The sequence below is a fragment of the Rissa tridactyla genome, chromosome 4, assembly GCF_028500815.1.
Source record: "Rissa tridactyla isolate bRisTri1 chromosome 4, bRisTri1.patW.cur.20221130, whole genome shotgun sequence".
Taxonomy (NCBI): domain Eukaryota; kingdom Metazoa; phylum Chordata; class Aves; order Charadriiformes; family Laridae; genus Rissa; species Rissa tridactyla.
The window spans coordinates 14,058,431-14,077,568 of record NC_071469.1 but is presented as its reverse complement, the minus strand read 5'-3'; the positions used below and the strand labels follow the sequence as shown (position 1 = coordinate 14,077,568).

The window sequence follows — 19,138 nt, the reverse complement described above, 5'->3', positions numbered from 1 at the left end:
ATCAATGCCTGGGCACCTCTTAGCAGGGCTGGAGGGAGCCTGTTCCTCGCAGTCCAGACCGGAGACGGCGTATCAGCCGGCCAACCGGCACTCCTGGCCACGGAAACGCTCTGTCTAAATTCAGAGAGGTGAAAAGCGAGGTGAGGCTCGGGCAGGGGGCTCAGCGCTGCACAGCAGCCTCGGTGGGACCAGCGACACCGAGGGTTCCCAGCCATCACCCCCCCCACCACGGCTCCCTTCCTCCCGCGCAGCAGGGTTTTGGAGACAAGTCTCCGCGTGGTTCAAGCAGAGAGGTCTAACTCTGCAGCAGCGCTTCTCCCCCCAGTCTGCGCGCCGGATCTCCCGCCTCTGTTTTTATTCACGCAGCTTCCAGAGAGCTGCATGTATATTTCCAACAGCCTGCTCAACACCAAGCACAGGACAGACAGGCTTTCAACCGCACGGGGAACAAACCACAGCGAAGATGACCAGGAAACATTCATAATTTTTAATTCACACCAGTAATAAAATTGCATTACATTTTTCATAAAATAAATGTTCCAGTTTATATACAGAAAACAGACTGTACAGAGCCCTCCCCCAGACCCCAAAAACTCACAAACATACAGGCAATGCAGTGCTCAGCTAAGCAGGCACAACTGTACATCTAAAATTGTAACTGCTTTGTGTTGGGGGGGAAAAAGTACTACAATGTATATAGTCCTCTCTGGACCAAGAATTAAAAAAATATTGCAGGCAAGCTGACAGGCGCCCTCGCTGCTCGCGCGGCCGGGCGCCCATCCCACAGTGCTTCAGCGAAGCAGGGTTTGCTATTGAACCTGGGACTCGAAGCTCCCGTTCAGCTGCCCTTCCTCATAGTCCATCTGACACAAGATCATGTTGTTCTTCAGGAAAAATTTGTCTCCCACACAGAACCTGGAAGATAAAAAAGAATTAACGGGCGTAAGTACGAACAGAGGTTAGAACAGGGGGAATCTGAGGCAGATTGGGTTTGAAGGCGACTCTGGGGACCAGAGTTTGATACCCAGGACCCTGGAAAGCCTGCATGCTTCTCCCCCCGCTCCCCTTCCCGCACGCTCCCTGGGGTTTTGCCATCCCTTTCCCCGGCACAGTGATGCTCAGCTCCCAGGCCACGGTTGTACGAAGCAGCTCGGGAAAAGCAGGTCCCACTTTCTGCCGGGTCCCAAGCCAGCGGCGGGAAGACGCCGGGAGCGGTTAAGGGATTTGTCCCTGCAGATGAGAGGTGTTGGATCTACAGCCGGGAAATCAAACGGGCGATATTACACAGAGAGTGTTTGAAGTTTTTGCTGGTATCCACATTTCCACGGTTCCCTCGGGTGAGGCAGTATTTACACTAATTTCCAGGCAAGGACTGGCTATTAAGTCCTTCCTCACCCCCTTGTGTACAGTGCAGAACAATAAACAGAAATTTCCTGGTGGCTGGACTCCTAACCTTTATCTTCATTGAGTGAAGGGCACTGCTCTCTATATACCATGTAAATTGTTCTGTTTGTCTTGAAGTTGACAGAGAGGCTTGTGATATTTAACAATTTTATTTGACCATTAAGGTCAAAAAAGTTCCACATATAAGATCTGAGAGGTGTGAATTGACAGCCAATAGCCTTTTCCACCCTGCCTGCTTGCTCAAGAATCAGAAGCTAATCTTTACTTCTTAAGATAACAAATAACACTCTTCGCACCCAATTCAGGGGCTGGTTTTTGTCCATGGCACTAGCTGGGCAATGACAGACCAGAACACAGGACTGCGCCTCCCTGCCCCAGGCGCCCAGGCTTAAATCAGCCCCAGGGCCCCGAAGCACAGAATCACCCCGGCCCCTGTGCTAAAGGCAGCTCTGAACCGAGAGGAACAGGTAGGTACCGGCTTCTGGCAAGGCCGAATATTTAATGGGCTTTGAAGGAAGATCAGTGGAGATGACCCCCACCCTCAGGAGACACAGCAGACCTCAAATGCCCATCCATTTCCTCTGCTCCCAGGCAGAGCTTTGTCAGGGACATCGCCTATTCCTTGTCAAAAACGCTTTCTAGATTTGTAACTTGGGCAGTTCCGGGCAGAGCAGCTCCATAAAATATTTTCTGCTACAAGAACAGGACTGATCATTCTGACATGGGCGCAAGTTTTCTCCAACTGGACACCTGCAAATAAGCTGATTAATTTGCCAAGTCAGTCCAGAGAAAACTGAGCATTGGTTCTCACTTTTGTGATTTCACTGGAGATCTTCCATCTTCTTCCCTCTGTGGCACATGCCTTCGTAGTTCTGAAATTCAACCTTTTTTGTATATTAAAAAGCTAAAAATTAATATCAATTTAAAGTAACGGCTTTTATGCTAAAAACCGTACTGCACACACACTCCTTAACACCACCTTCCCCACCAGTAGGTTTACTCACTCTAAATAAGACAGCTGCTTGCTTTTTGCTACTTATTCCTACCTTAACTACAATATAAATCTCCAGGAAGAGAAAGGCAAAAATTACTCTTGCCACCAGCATCCCCAATGGCTGTCTCTTGCCAAACCTGGTTTGGGTTTCGGTAATGGAAACCCAAGCAGCTGGATTTCCTGCAACCCTTGTAATGCTGACCTATCAGCCAGTACGGCGGTGACCAGCTTTTATTCAGTATTGTGACAGCAATGATGGCCTTATGACAGTTTAAAGCACAGTAGGATGAGTAGCTTTGTAGGACTTGCTGCAAACTTGATGTTTTGGAGCTAAAGAAAACACTGCACGCTCGGTGAAAATATTAGAGATTTTACTCTCATGGATTTAATACTCTACACAGAGTCTAGCTACAGAAGGGCAAGTAAGCTGGAAGAGAACTACCGAAAGGTTTTCACAATCAAAAATCTTTTCATAGATGAAGAACGAGGTGGGGTTTCCGATTCAGAGATAGTTTTGGCATCCACCTCTGCAATTTTGACGTTAGGGTTACTTAAACTCACTCTTCTTGGTTCAGCTTCCAACGTTGTCTGTTAGAGCAGCACTGCCATCCTGCTCTTTCAGGCCAAAATCTCTAGAGGATAAGTCATAAAAGTTTGTAGCTTTCTGATCTCAGACAAAAATAACAATCTACACATAGCTCCACGCTGCCCACTCAGCCCATCTTTCAGAAAAACTCAGCTCTTTCCAAACTGGGCAAATCCCTTGTGCATCAAAGCGTGACTCTGCCAGAAGCGGGGGATTACCTGGGCTTTCCTGCCAGGCAGGGGCAGCGCGTGGAGGTTATTTTAAGGGCAGAGAAGGACCGCACTTGAGTGCAGTAACAGCGTTAGCAATTGCAGAGAGAAGAGAGGGAGTGAGGCACTTTGGAGCCTTTGTAATAAAGGGTGAAATTTAAAAGAAATTCCTGAAAATGAAAACTAGGCTTTTCCACAAGAGGAGCTAGGGTAAAGTAGGGGTTTGATGACAAATACTCAATTCTACAGACTCCAAGGCCAACCCAGCACTCCTGCCTGTGCAGCCCAGAGCTGTGACTCGCCTCTGCCAGAAAGGACATTAGAGATGCTCTAACTCTAGTATCAGCGTGGAGTCTGGGGGCACCCGTGGAGTCTGGGAGCACCCGTGGAGTCTGGGAGCAACCCCCTCCTGCCCGGCCTCCATCGGCAGGCTGAAGAAAGCCGAGCCTGAGGGCCGAGCCTGGCAGCACCCTGCAACACTGCAGACTCTGGAGACAGACCCTGCAACCAACCAGCAATTTCAGCTGTGTGAAGACAGACCATCCCGTAATAGCTCTGCCAACGTCCGCACGCTGCTGAGTGGGAAGCATGGCTGTTGCAGGAACACGTTCAAGAGTGGCAAAACAAGAGTGGGCAACTGAAAGATTTAGCACGGCTTCTAGAAAGGAGCCCAAGGCTGGGAGCCACTAGATGTCACTGCCGCCTCGGCGCTGCCACCGGGCCTGTGGACACCGCCAATATTAATAGGAGAGTTTTCTACCTTGAACAAACACCGCCTCCGCCTTCAGTAACCTGACTGAGTAAAGCCACCTGAGCTACAAACAGCTTGCCCGCTCTTCCTCTTCCCTGCCGTGGCACCAACCAGCCACAACCCCATTCATCCCCATGAACTAAGCCACTGTCAGAGGGCATGGAAGGACAGTCAGACCCCAGTTTGTATGGTCTCCTAAGTTTAGTGGGAAAGGTGGCAGGGGTTTTCATCCACACGTGCACTGTGTACAACTACTTAATGAAAGAGATCCCACCGTGACTTTTGTTCTAGGGTGAGCAATGAATTTTTAAGTCAGGCTTTTAGCTTGACCTTTAAGGAATTAGGTTCTCCATCTTCCCATGAGTTTTGTCATCTCTCTCACACCTTCACACAGGATGAAGCATTGACTCCTAGTTTCTTCTTTGGGAAACACAACCACAAAGCCGGAACAGGGACCCCAGCACAGCCCTTGGGCCCTGGGCAGTCCCTACAGCCCGACTAGACAAGCAGTAAGAACACAAAGTCCTTTCAGGCCTGTCTCAGACAAGGATGGATGGATGGATGGATGTATCAGAAAGCGACTGTATCACATCTGGCTTTGTGGGCTTCCATTCTGCCTCCAGTGACCAACATACAGGGTGCTGGGAAGATTTCTCACAGCCCTCCCAAACTCAGCTGGCTACAGGTAGCCTAAGCGAAAACTTTGTGCATGACCCTTGATTATATTCCTTGATGTGCATTTTCCACTGGGTAAAACCCAGCAGAAATACACATGCCCCACTCAAAATTACACCATCAAGATCCCCTATTAATTACACAACAACTAAAGGGATTTGCTCCTAGTGTTGGAAAGGGCTTATTTAGAGTCTTTTTCTCCTTCCTGTCCCTTCTCTTTCTCCTCCTTCTTTGTCATCCCCAGTTTTGAGCCTGTCAGAGGCCTGATTTAAGCAAAATAACGTCAGTTTGCCAGAGAAGGTCCAGTTTCCATCGTCTGTGTTCTGCAAAGAGGGGAGATCCTGAAAGGACGCTGAAGCGGCTTGTTTTATTCAGCAGCAGCTGTGCCGTGTACAACCGTGGCCAGATCTGCAGTCTGTGTGCCCCCATTCTCCCCCCCAACTCCCACCAGCTCCAAGGGGATTTGCAGTAAAGGGGCTACAGGTACTTACGTGCATCACCCAGGTCAGCCTAATAAACCAACCCAAGCCACGCCAGCAGGCTGCGAGCCCCAGACAGGTAGCGTGGATCAAACGTTTCCCCTATTTTGCAGGCAAAGGTATAAATTAGTTTGTGTTTGTGTGTATAATAACCGTGTCCTCACCGCTGGTTGCAGAGCTGACAGGCAAAGCAGTCCAAATGGTAAACATTATCTCTGGCCCTCATCACCATCTCAAAGGCAGGGATCAGTTTACTGCAGGCAGCACAATTCCCGGTGGTACCAAAGAGCCTGCCAAAGAAGCACAATCATTAGAAGCCATTTTAATTAAATGGTGGAAGGACTAATTAAGTGTAATTAGCAGTATCAAATACTGTATTGCACCAATAAATAGAAGTTGCAGTCTCCATTTCGCTGACCAACCAGTGTGCGGGAACTTGGGATAAAACTGCCTGGTGAGCAGGCTCCAATTGCCGAGATGAAACTTCATTTGGTTTGCGAGCCTAGGGCTAATTTGCTGTCTAATGGAGAAAAGCATTAAACACTTAGAGCGCTATTTTGGGGCTCACAAAATTTCAGTCAAAAACTATCTGCCTCCCCGCAGCGGTGGGGCAGGTGCTCGGAGCCTCTCGTCCTCCTCCGCGTGTGCTTGCCCTGTCTGCGCTCGGCCACCACCCAACGGAGCGGGGTGGGCTGGCCACCTCGCAGCAAGACGCAGAAGACCTGGCAAACTTTGCCAACCCCGGCCGGCAGCGCCGTAATACAGCTCAGGAAGAACCTCGCTGACCTGCTGTTTAAAGCTAAAAAAGGACAATTTCTCTCCCGACGAGTACAACAGCATTTTGCAAGGCGTCTCGGAGAGCAAGCCCTCCTCCCCTGGCTGCGCCCCCCTCCTCCCGCCCCCCCCCGTCCCTCCCGGGAGCCAGCTAAGCCCTTCCACCGAGACCCGAACAGCATGCTCAGCCGTTCCACTTCAGCTCCCCTGTCCTCGAGGACAGCCCTTCAGCACTGGAAGCTTTGCCATTTTCATCTTGGCTTTCACTATCTGTCTCCCCAGATGTCTGCTGCTGTTACAGCTCCCGCCGGGGGACTCAACCAAGACTGCAGCATCCTTCCCCTGGCCCCCTTCTCCGAGATGTCCCCGCAGACCCCTGCGCGAGCCAGGGGCAGCACGCCACTGCGGCGTTAAAGCCACACGAACCCGCTGGGGCACGAATCAACAGGCCGACAAAACCAAGTTTCACCCGAGACTGTGGTCAATACGCATGTGGCTAGCTACTTTGCTTAGGAGATGATAAAAATCGTATTCTTGGGGCGACGAGCCTCAAGACGTACGGTTCCTGCTGACCATTAGCTCCGCGTGTGCAACGCGTCACTGCCCGCAGACAGATTTGGGCTCGCGGTTTGTTTCAAGCCATTGGTTCTGGCTGATTCCACAACAGGCAGGATGAGAAGCATCAGGAAAATCTATAACCAATTTCTAAACCTGCAATTTGCCAAGCTAATCAATACTAATTATTACTGGCCAGTAATTGTGAATTAAAATGCCCAGCGATGTTATAGAAACCTCCACACAACTCTCCCAGCCGCCCACAGCGCTGTGTTACCGCAGTCAGCTTGCTCTTCAGCTATATAAAAAAAAAAGCTACCTTTGTTTTTCATTAGAAGCGGTATCAGTGGTCTTTCATTACGCCCGGCTGGAAAACCCCAAGACTTCCTATGAAGAAAAAGCACTATATTTTTCCTGAAAGTTAAACAACACAAACCAGACGGAAACACTTGTGTTATAATGGGGCAGGACAGAAAAATCGCGACGGGAGGACCAAAATTTTTTCCTTTAAGATCCATCGTATCAGGGCTGAAAGGCAGAGTAAAATCCCAGCTCTGTAGTTCGCACTGGCAAACTCGGGCCATGCAATGGGTAACGGGGCAGCCCCTTTCCCCCTGCAAGCTGGCCCTGGCTTGCTCCTGCTCCCGCAGGCAGGGGAGGCAGCTGAGCACGGTGCTCGGCTGCCTGATGCCAGCAGACGGGACTGAAATAACGTGGCACTGAAAAGTGAACAGGTCTCCACCTCGAAACGCCCTGGCTCTCATTCAGCACCCGCTCACAAATCAAGCCATTAATACAGACATCCCTCCCTCCCTCCCTCCCTCCTTCCCCCAGCGAGCTGCCCCCTTCTACGGTACCGCACTTGGCCATAGCAAAACCTGACAGCTTTTGTTGGGGTTTTGCCATTTTCCATAAGACCAGGCATCCGTTTTTAGAGTACCCAAGTCACAGCAAACTCAAAAAATGAGTCCAATACGTGTTAGGCAGGGAAAGAGGGAGGTTAATCCTAGATTTGCTCTGTGCCCAGCACTGCTACATGCACAAGTATAAAATATCCATTATTCATTAGCATCACAGTTGTGTGGAGCTCAATCTAGATTAAACAAAATAAAGGGGCCCCAGACAGCACCATTTGCATTGTTAAGCAGGCGCTTTTCTTCAGCCTTCAAATAGGAGACTTTTCTAAATGGAAATGATGGGGAAATTTGGACAGATGTTCACTTAACTATTTAAACAGTTAGCTTAAGAAACATGAAAAATGTATTTGGCATCGTATTCACCTGTCTCCTTTCAGGGGGTTTGGGGGTAAACCAATTGTTAAACAGCTTTGACTGTTTGCATAAGATCTGAAGCTTATGTTCTGTCCAGCTGAAATCATGTTGCCTTCTAATATCTACATAAACGTAGCTTCCAGCTAGTCAGTGTGCTAAGCTTTTTCTCTTCTATCAAGTTTCACAGTCCTCCATACCCTCCCTTTCCCAACAGATGAACATTTCACACTTATTCTAGCACTTCCTAATTTTAATCTGCTTTTCAGGGAGTGATTTAAGAGCCCTGTATATTCACCACGCTTCTAAAAATAACGCTGTAACTTGTAGCTCAGTGAACGTGATTATTATTATTTTTTTTAATCTGCTGGAAGAAAAAGCAAAGTGAACACGGATTTTTGCCTTTTGTGTTTGCTTGTTAAAAAACCTGCCACCTCTGCTACCTATTTACCCAGAAGCTACTTGCGCTGAAACTTTTTGAGGTGGGGAGCTTAACATTACTGGAGGAGGGAGAGAAGACAAGGAGCCCCATCTGTGGTTAAATTTAAAATAACCCCACACGAACAAACCGATCTGCATTCTGTCCCCCAGACACATTCATAACAGATGCAATACTCTCTCGCACATTCACGCACACAAAGTTGAAGCGCATTAGAAAAACCTATCAGAAGATGCTCGGCAGCTACTTACCAGCTTGGAGCCATTGGCATAAAAGAAGCTGGAAATACAGAAAGGTTTCAGTTTGGAGTTGTTTTGCTTCTCCTAAAAAACTCTTTTTTCTTTCCCCCCCCCCTCCATCTCCCTTTGAAGTTAAAACGCAACAATTTTTAAGTACAGATTTATTTCCCCTTATGTAACAGGAAGACCTAGCCAGCTTGTAAATAAGCATAGACTATGCAGATTTAAAATTTAGCACAATTAAACTTTTACCCTGTGGTAGTAATTATGTTTAATGGCTCTTAGCCTGAACTTAACCATGTCTATTGTTGTCAGCCAGTCTAAAAGCAGGAGTTTGTCCAAGGACAATTTTCTGTAGTTTATAGGCACACTAAAAACCCCGCTACGTGCTGTTCTCATTGGCCATTGATGTCAGTGTGTATAGCAGAAATTAAAGCTAATTGGCATACAGGAGCAGCAGTGAATGCAAATGAATTAATGGGGAAAGAAGGGAGCGCTCCTGGAAGCGGTAGCAACAGTTGAAGGATGCTTTTTATGTAGTCCGGTCAGGGCTAAAGGGTAGTCTTCTGCACGATGATCCAGACCTCACCAGCTCCGTCAATACACCTGAAGTTAATTCAAACTATAGTAAAGTCAACAGCACCCTGCAGGTTTTGGGGGGAAAAAAGAATGGTAAAGGGTCCTTACTACAGGGAAAACAGGAAGAAACTTCTCATATGAACACATTAAGTTTAGCACCTTTCAACAGATTTTTCCTTCTCTGACCAAAATGCGCGGAGTGGCTAAACTGAGAACCTGATTGCCTATTTCTGTCACCACTAGAAACAACAATCTGTTTTAGTCATTGCCTACAAAGAGAGAGTCCCCATTTCTTCTCGTCTCTAGTCTGGTGTCTGACTAGCTAGCAGTTTGCAATCAAGAAAGGAAGAAAACCTTCCCTCCGCAGAGAGTGAAAATTTTGGAGCTGTTGACTTCACAGGAGACCAAAAAAAAAAAGCAACCAGGACAGGCACATATAAATAATGAGTGGTACAGAAAGGACAGGTCGGGAGTGTCAATCAGATTTTTCTTTAAACAACACAAGAACAAGACATGTTCAAAATTAAACAGCTGAGTTGAGACTGATAATTCCCCCAAAACGAGGCTTTGTCAATGCTGAAAGGAAAGAATTAGGAGTTGGAAGAGGACTAAACACTTACCTACAGATAAATACCTATATTTGTAGGTATTATGTACAGCTACATATTTCTCTCTATATTTGTATACCCAGATTATCTGGATATAAAAGTTTTTGAAGAGCTATCAAACCCCATGGTCATATCCTCTCTGGCTAGTAGGTGAAACAGGTTTTTCCATACACCTTCCCTATATGTCTGCTGCCATTTATTTCCTATAGGATCTGCTGTAGAAGACAAATTGCTTTACGCACCTGAACCTCATCATCCTGAAAAGAAAAGGTTTTGCCCCTACTATTTGCAACAAACCAACAACTAGTTTTCCAGTGAGGACGGCTCTTAACAGCTTGCAATCAGTATTTTTCCCATCTGTGGATATTAGAAATACGCTGAGCTACAAGTCTGATTTGACCAAAGCACTGGATGTGCCAATAATTGCAAGGGAAAACCTGATCGTTACTTAAAAAGATAAAAAGAATAAGCTTAAAAGCAACCTCAGACTCGAGGTTCCCAACTTCCCTGTAATCAGTGTTTGTGAAATATTCAGAGAAAGCCTTAGCGATAGGCGTTTCAGCATGGTAAATACACACTAGCTGGCGCACCTTCCTATCCAGGACAGCGTCGTCAGTGCTGCAGTGGGAAGTCACGGCAGCTGAAGGAAAGGGAATGCATTTTCATACTAATGAAGTTGGTCAAGCTGTCCTCTCGTGAAGCCTTCATGTTCAATCCCAAAGAATTTACATCTCGCATGCCAAAGGGTTTGGCATTCATGGATAGCATAACGGGAGGAGCTGAACCAGCGCAGTACAAAAAAGCCCTCTGGTCAAGTGACCGCACTAGTTCAGAGATTACTGGGCATAAACTTCAAGGTTGCTCAAGGGCATCTGTTTTCAGTTGAAGAACTCATCTGAGTGTTCACTTATTTTTACTTCTTTGGTCTCTCCCTCCATACTTTCAGAAGATGTTTACAGTGGGGCTGGGACTCTTCGTAGGTAGAAGTCCAAGTCCTCCTGCCCTGCCCCAGCCTTCCTTACAGTATAACTGAAGCCACCGACCTTAAAACCCACCTTGGCTGTCGCTGGCACTGTTGAACACACGTGCAACAACATCCTCTCAGGGGAGTTTGAAAACAGCAGCCAGAAAACTGCAAGGTTGAAAGTGCCAGAGGCATGCTAGTATACCACAGCCAGGAAGAAGTCCTCCCCATAAGCTTTCCTCCTCCCTGGGAGGCTATGGAGAAGGAAAAAAAAAAAAAGGAGGGAAAAAGCAAGTGAACAAGCCAAGCATTGTTTGTTTATCCTGAAAGGCACGGGCTGTGAGAAACTCCTGGACCAGCTACTACGGAGAAAAAAAGTCTCTGCTTTAACATTACAAAGCACAGCAATGTTGCCAAGACACACTGCATTTTGAGCCTAATTAATCCTCCTTAATCTACAGAGATACCAAGCGAGGGTATCCTACATAGCAAGCAAGTTGCTCCCTGTTGCGATGCAAGCGCAGCACTTCAATTTTGCAAAATTTTTAGGCTCTGAGCAGATAGCAGTTGTTCAGCCACACTGCATTTATACCTCTCCTCCCCACGCGGAACGTGTCACTTGAAAAGCAGGCAGGGCATGCTCACAGTGCCTGCCTGCACACTACACTTCTCTGGAGGAAAAAATTCCCAAAGACTCTCCTTGCTGCTTCAAAGGTGTTGCAGCTTCTGCAGGTTGAAGCTACCTTCAGAGCATTACTGATGTCTCTGGTAGCTTAACTTAAATTCTGCTAGTTTCAACATGCACTTTTCAGCTCCTGGAGACTTGTGCTTACACGTCCAACCGTGCTTTAAATGTCTGGCTTAGGGCCTTCGTCACCAACGTGGGGGAGCCCACCAGAAGCGGGGTATTTGCCTGTGTCCTCCCGCGCCAGAGAGCAGGGTGCCCGTATTTGTGCATATCCCACAACCAAATCAAAGCCTGCACATTTGCCAGACACAGAACACTTCATCTAAAGGGCTCCCAAAGTGATTCACCAACAGAATGAACCCGCTGGGGCATTCGGAGCAGAGCAAAAGCCAGTATCCAGCAACTGAAAACCTCAGTACCGGGCAGCTGGCCCGTGTGGACTAGGAGTTGCCCAGGGTGGAGTTCAAGCCTCCATGATACAAACAGTGCCAAGGGGTGTCAGCGGCAGGGGATGGCAGTCCTGCCGGGACGTCTCCGTCCCTCCGACGGGGTGCACAGGGCTGCTCCGACCGCCCAAGGCACCGATGCTGTGCTGAGACTGTGGCACCAATCAAAACATGTGAGAAGTCGGATGAAAAGAACTTCCATGAAATCCACTGAGAGCGGCATCAGGGCCTCCCGGAGAGCCGCTCTATCTTACTGATTTGCCATCATTTTTTAATGCAAGTTTTGAGCTTTCTTTGGAGTCTAATTAAGGCCCTAATCAGTTTAAACGATGAAAAACTTTCCCAACACCAGCATATCAAACATGCAGAAGTGACAGTTCTGCTCCTGTCAAAGTGAGCCTGGCTCGCCTTTGCTTGTGTGAGGGCACCATGCCGAGTAAAAAGGAAAAATCACGTTCTTCATCAGCACTTCACAGTGAAATTTAAGTTGTCAGTTCCTCGCGGGAATTCCTGATGCAACACCCAAACCGTCCCTGTGAACCAGAGCTTGGTGAATGTTTAATTACGCCTAGGAACAAACACACATCGCTGTGTGGGGGCTGCAAGGAGCCATCCGAGCCGCACGCTAAGCTTCTCTGTCCCAGAAGCTGTTTCTTCAATAGCATTTGCTTATCAAAAATAATTAGAGGTAGGAAAGCTGGAACTGTGATTATGAAACAAATGGTAAATCTATTTGCTCAGACGAAATGTATCGAAAGATACATCTAGACACAGCTGGAGACTGAGGTGATACCGCAAGGATAACAACTCGAGATCCAATTTCATCTTTCATGATTAAAAAATGAGCAAGAAAGTGTTTTATGAAATGTGAAGGTTAACAAATGTTCCTTCACAAGCAATGACGACAGTTTATCTTTTGAAACAAATGATCAGGCTATGGTCTGCTAGCAGCTCCTGAAATCCGTTTGAACGATTTCTTCTAAAAACCCACAGAGGACCAGCGCACGTGGCGGGCAGCCCACCGCGCTGCCAACACCTTGGACAAAGCCGGCTCCAAAGGAACATTGGCGGAGCAGGGCGGGGGCCAGCTGTGCTCCTGTCCCAGCACTCTGCCCCACGCCGATGACAGAAGTACAGAAGATCATCCCTGTCCCCAACACCCGCCTGCAGGAGGGGTGGCACAAGCAGGGTCCCAGACCTGCAAATGAGCCGCCACTTCAGCCGAATTTCTAAGCTGCCCAAAATATTCCAGGAGCCCCTTCTGTCTATAGGTAAGCACCTATATGTTGCTGCCTCCGCGGTGACGAGGCAAGCAGGAGCTTGGGTGGTAATGGTTGGGTCTTTGCAGCCCCGGGCAGGAACGTGTCTGCTGCAGGCTCGTCCATAGAGACTGAGCAACGGAAGGGGAAAGCACGTCTCTCCAGGTCACGAAGCACCTATTCCTAAATGACACCATCAGCTCACGGGCAAATTCCAAGAAACGTTGGTCTATAAAGAGATTATGAAACACCAGTTTTCCTCCTGGTCATTACACAGCAATATTCCTTTCAAACTTCAGATATCAAAGATGCATGTATTTACATTTATGGGTGCAGAATCTGTCTAGCTTTTAATTTTTTGCATGATGGTTGACCTACTAAATATCAGTGCAATATTCACCCTGTTCTTATTCAAAGGCATACAGAGGAAGTGGCCGACAATAAATTCCTTTGACTGTCCTCTAGATAAAATATTCCCTTTATGGTACGAGTACAGTGTGAAGTATGAAAACTTATTTTTAGGAATGAATTCTGCTAAAATTTGACTAGTAGAACAAATACTGTGAGTTGTTTAATGAGGAAAAAAAAAGATGTGGATAGAGGCTCTAAAACTACTGAAGTGAAGGAATTATATAATGATGGGAATGGGTAATTCTCCAAGAAGAAAAACTCAAATTACCAGGAGGGAACAGACAGTGGAGGAGACGGTGATGGCAACTTTAGTTCCTTCTATTAATAGAACTGATAGTTAAAATTGAGAGATGAAGAAATATTATGTGTAGAAGGTAACAGAAAATGTTTTAAAGTAAAAAAAAAATAGCTTTATACTTCCATAAAATATGGGACTCCATAGCAATACCCTTATTCCTAACCTAGGACCCTGAAAGGCTTTTTTAGCAGCAGCAGAACAGAACCCAGGAGTTCAGCAGAACCCCCAAATAACAGTATAAACCTAAATTTACTTATTAGCAAGAACACAAAACATCACAGCTGTAAAGCCGGCTAAACAGCTGAAGGCTAGTTCACAACTGTGTTACAGAATTAATGTTACTCCTTCCTACCCTAGCCTTGGTCAAGTTTCCTGGGATATGACATTTATATTACTCTTCCCAACAAGAAACAAGAAATATTTCTAGTGGTCAAAGCTGCTATAATGGACTAAATTCAGATAGGGGAGATATGTGTCAAGTAAAGGCCACATAAGCCTTCCCTCCACAACTTAACAGCAACAGACTCCCCCCGTGGTGGGTTGGGGATTATTCTAACCCAACAAGTGGAGGCAGAGGGGCTACGAGACCCCTTTCAGACACAGAACAAGTTTGTTTCAGAGACTACGCTTAACTGCTGTCGTGACTGAAGCTGCATGGACACAGTCAAACACTAGCCCCAACCGTTGCCTTCCACATTTCATGACATGAATTGTCCTCTCTTCTCAAAGATGGGACGCGGGCCATTTCCTGGGATCTGCAACTCCTGGCTTCTTTCCTATCTCTAGCACAGGCTTCTGCTGTGCCCCAGAAAGTTGTGCCATCTGGGGGCCAATGAGAAGATCACAGATTGAGCTTTTCCACCTCAAAGCAGCTTTCTCAGGATAAACCAAGGGAAGAAAGAAATGCTCTACAACTGCAGTAATAAAAAGGTTCTCCTAAGTTCTAACAGCATCAATACTGCTCTCCTTCAGCACTTTAACGTGTCTGATTTGATGCCGCACATTATTTTTGTTATGAAACCAGAACAAACCAAAATCAATACAGTGCTCATTAAATGGACAAAACATGGGGTAGCTCATAGGTCTCAAAAAGCAAATGCAAATGGGAATCACTGCACAGCTGAGTATTTCTAGAAGGGTTCTGTAACTCGTAGAATAATGCTGAATATCTGTCTTTCAGGCCAGATTAAAAAAAACCAACCAACAACCCAAACACAACACTGTTTATCGAGTGCACAAATGACAAAGTCTAGAGAAGTGATAAATAATGAAGAAGAGGATGACTGATGGAAAGACCTGAATCGCTCAGCAAGCTGGGTGCAAACAAGATAAAGAAAAAATGAAGTATAAACAAGATAAAGCACCAAGAAACACTCCAGAAACTAATGCAGCCTTTGCTTTCTGGAAGGAAGACTATTCCTGGAAGAAGCTCTCCTGAGAGGTTTTGGGGGTCCTTGTGATTAGTACCGAGCATGACCCAATTGCGATACTCTGATGAAAAGAAATTATGCAGTCCTCAACAAGGGAGGATCAAGAGCTGCTATAGTCTCCATTGCCACATCAGAATTTTGTCCACAATGCAGAAAGAGTACAGCTGAACTGAAGGAGGGTCACTGAAGAACCAAAGTGCTAATTTGGGGTTAGGAAACTCTGTGTTAAAGAACCTTCTGGAGCTCATTTTTTTCATCTTAGCACAGACAGGGTTAAGGATACTTCCAGAGCAAGTGTGGCATTAGTAAATACTCAGACTTAAGCAAGGTACAAAAATTATTTTGTGATAGTGAAAATAGTTAACTCTTTCCTCACGGCATGCTTTCCACCTTTCCAAAGGCTGCTTATCCCGTCTTTTCCTTTTCAGATGTGTTCCACCCTTACCCAAGCTGCTCCTCACATGTTTTGGGGACGCATCCCACTTAAGCCGGTGTGGACCTGTGACTGCTGCCTGTCTGGTATAATTTCAGCTGCGACATTTCCTGTGTGCCCTGGAGAGTTTCAGCTCAAACGGGAGCAAAAATCCTCGTGTGGGCAGGACGTTCTTGTACGCTGCCTGGCTGCAAGGCAAGGTGGCAGCTCCCATATGGCAGCTAAGAGACGTATTTCTTCCATTTGGCTCAGTGCTTATTCTCTCATCTTTAGAAGGAGAAACCTGTTCGTTCAAGTTTACTAAGAAAATATTTACTAAAGATTTTCAGGAATATGCTTTACATTGAAACACATGAAGCATCTGATCATTGAGACCAATCTAGCCAGCCTCTGGACACCACAAGGTTAGATGGCATTTTACCTCCCTATCTTAAAACAGCGCGGTGTTTTTCTTTTGCTTCAGATGTGTTTGCTGGTTGAGGCTGCATAGGAAACGCTATCGGTGCTTTAGGAAAAAAAAAAAAGAAAACCCACACATTAGCTGGCGATCAAGTGCATTCTTCCAAAGGAAAAACAAAGCAAAACTCAGAGTGTTTTGCAGTGTGACCCTCATAAGAATGTTTGCATTAGGCCTGCTGTCTTATTAAAATTCATTTGTGTTTATATAAAGTATTTTGTACAAAACCCCCATACACACCAAATAAAAAATCCCCTGTGTTGTTGTGTATTGCAGACACATGCAGACAGGGTAGTGCTAACTCAGAGTCAGTGATGGTCTCTGCAGACTTCCTCATGAAGAAAGATTTTTTTGAAGTTGATCTGTAATTTTGGAATGTTTTGCTCTGTTTACTTAGGGAAGAGACAAGAGCCCCTTGGGAGGAACCTTACTCAATATAAGCACTAGAAAACATCTAAAAGCTATCACTAAAAAAAAAAAAAAAAAAAAAAAAAAGAAGGTGAGGGTTTGGTCAGGTCTCAGTCAATATGCAGGAGTATACCATCAATGATACGCAAGAATTAACATTCTTTTACTAATTTTCTAAGCAAGCACTGTTTGTTCTTGTTGTTTTGTAATAACGAGTTAAGTCATGCCCTCCTCCCTTTACCTTGACCTAAAAACAGGATTCCAACTCCCTGACTACAAAATCCATTAAGTGCAAATAAAAAGCCATGCTTAGACAGAGGAAGAAACGCCACCCGCTTCTGGGCAGGGCTGACCACGCACAAGTACGTGTTTTTGTAGCAGAGGTTTAGAAAGACAAGCAGCTGGCGGCGCACGGACAGGCTCTGGGAGGAGCCCACAGTACGTTCCTCTATTTACCTCAGGTAATCTCTGCGGCAAAGAATGAGATTTGCTTTTGTGTAAAGAGTTGATCCAACCTCTCCAAGACGACAGTCGCAGCAGGCACACTTTAGACAGTCTTCATGCCAATACTTATCCAGAGCCTTCAGCAGGTACCGGTCCTTGATCTTCCGGTTGCAGCCAGCACAGCCCTTCTGCTTCCCTTTGGGTTGTACGGATAACATCGGCACACCTGCAACGCAAACAAAGCCTTTTGTTTAGAAGATATCCAAAAACAGGTTGCCTGCATTTGGGGTAGACCTATGAGCAAATACTGCTGCTGGTTTCATTAGAAGGAGTTCACATTGCAAGAAGCTGAGAGCCAAAGGAATTCAAACTTCATCTGCTGTCATGGGGTAAACGGGAGTGTGACACTTGCAGGAACCCTTTTTTCCTAAGGGTAGGACTGACACCAAGCACCAGACGTTTTTTTAATTAACATCTTGCAGCAGAATAAACTGGCTGCCATTTCAACATTTGCTTTTCCCCTCATTACCAGTACCCTTGTGTTGTTAATTACCTGCCACGGGCAATTACAAAGATCAGAAGGGCCACCGCTGTATGTACCCCCAGTCCAACATCTTGGCTGGATCAAGCTTGATGGGGTAAGGAGAGGAGTGGGTGTAAAAAGATGTAATACGACACTGTTTTTCCCCTCTTGTGACCCCCGCTGGTCACAGAGGTCTCAGTGAAAGCTAGAGCAGCCCAGGGGCCGCTCTGAAATAAACATTACTCAAAGGCCCTTGAGGACTGCTGAGAACGACCCAACCAGTGCTCCTCTACCACTAGTGAAGCCAGGCTCCTTAAGCAAAGCAGAGGTTTCCTTCTCCCCTTGTGCCACTGGAGAAGGAGGTAAGAAGCCAGGAGTTTTTTCCTCCCTGGAAACCCCTGCTGGGACTGCAAAGCAAGCATGAGCTAGCTGGGTGTGAGGTGGTGACAGGACATTCGAGTCACTAGGCTGGTGGAGACTTGCCGTGGCCACCTTCCTCACGCTGCTGTCTCCAGCTTTTTCCTCTCCTCCAAGCAGCAAGTGCCTCCCATGATGAGCACTGACACGGGCGTGAGGCCCAGTGCCCTTCTCAGTTTAAGAGGGAAGCAGGGGAGGATCTTATGGAATCAACAGGAAAGGTGGAAAAATAAACAAGGATTGTACTGTGGGGAAGGAAGGGGACGGGAGATGATGAAAGATTCAGAAATGAACTCACTGAGATGCCAGAATCACATTTTCTCTAGAGCCTTGATTTTACTGTGTTACCGATTTTTATTTTTACTAGTGTCAATCACTAAAAATGACAATGCTGGGCCTGTAACGAGCAAGCCGTGGGCTTAACCAATGCAGAGATGATGAGAGGGGACACTCTGGCTAGAGTAGCAGATGTCACTGGTTATATACTCTTACATAAAGCTAAACCACCATTTCTGTAGGAAGAGCCGGATGTCCCAGAAAGTAGCAGCTTGATAATGGAATTATTAACAGTCCCTTAACCGGAGAGGACCGAGTCAGTGCCACTGTATTAAGTGACATTTGCTGCTTTCCTTAAAAGCCAGGGTGACCCGACAGCGGCTAATGCTCAGCAGATGTAAACCCCACCACTCCCACAGTAATAATTGCTTTGTCAGAGCTGCAAGCAGACGACAATGGCACTTAAGACACCTCTACACAAACAGCAAGGTATTGATCCATTTATTATCAAAGTGGTCTCAGCAGCACGGAGACAGGTCAAGTAACAGTCAAAAACTCTTAAGGCTTAAAGAGCCCTCCTGCTCTTCGCTGTGGCACACTCGAAACCCGCTTGCAAAGTCGATACAAGCAAACTTTTGACGCCAGTGACCAATATGCAATAATTAAGCGAAAATTTAAATCTGTGGTTGACTGCCACATATGCAACCCCTAAGGCTGCTGAGAGAAATTCTACGTACGCTGCCACAGAGAAACACCCGCACGTTTGGAAAGAGGGAGAAGACAGGGATGCGTCAGAAGTGTGATATACTATACCGAGGGTGCTGGAGGTGAGACTGCAGAAGTCCTGTGCTCCTGGTGAGAGTTACGAGGATGAGGGAAGTGGCCCCATGGTTTTGGACACAGCACTTTTTTTTTTTCCAGAGTACATTTTGGGAGCAAAGAGAAGCTTTGCTTTCTGGGTAATTTCTTTTAAGAAAACTACAAGCCTTCACATCCCATGCCCTCTTCAACTCCACGCCAGGAAAACAGCACGTCCTGAGAAGAGACTGTCTTATTCTGAGGCAGAGAAGGGCGCATACGTGAATTCGCATTTGCAAACTGTGTAAGAACAGTACCAGTGATGA

The 19,138-nt window shown here is 46.5% G+C and overlaps 1 protein-coding gene across 4 annotated transcripts in view; it reads right to left on the bottom strand.

The window, feature by feature from the left end:
* Positions 1-464: 464 nt before the first annotated feature.
* Positions 465-19,138, bottom strand: part of LMO1 (LIM domain only 1) — a 63,143-nt gene continuing 44,469 nt past the window's right edge. For all 4 annotated transcript variants that reach the window (XM_054201194.1, XM_054201193.1, XM_054201195.1 and 1 more), the window contains exons 2-4: positions 16,811-17,024; positions 5,263-5,388; positions 465-915 (exon numbers count right to left, since the gene is read on the bottom strand). In XM_054201194.1, the coding sequence (XP_054057169.1) occupies positions 810-915; positions 5,263-5,388; positions 16,811-17,024 (446 nt within the window). In that variant the 3' untranslated portion in view covers positions 465-809. The remainder of the gene's footprint in view (positions 916-5,262; positions 5,389-16,810; positions 17,025-19,138) is intronic.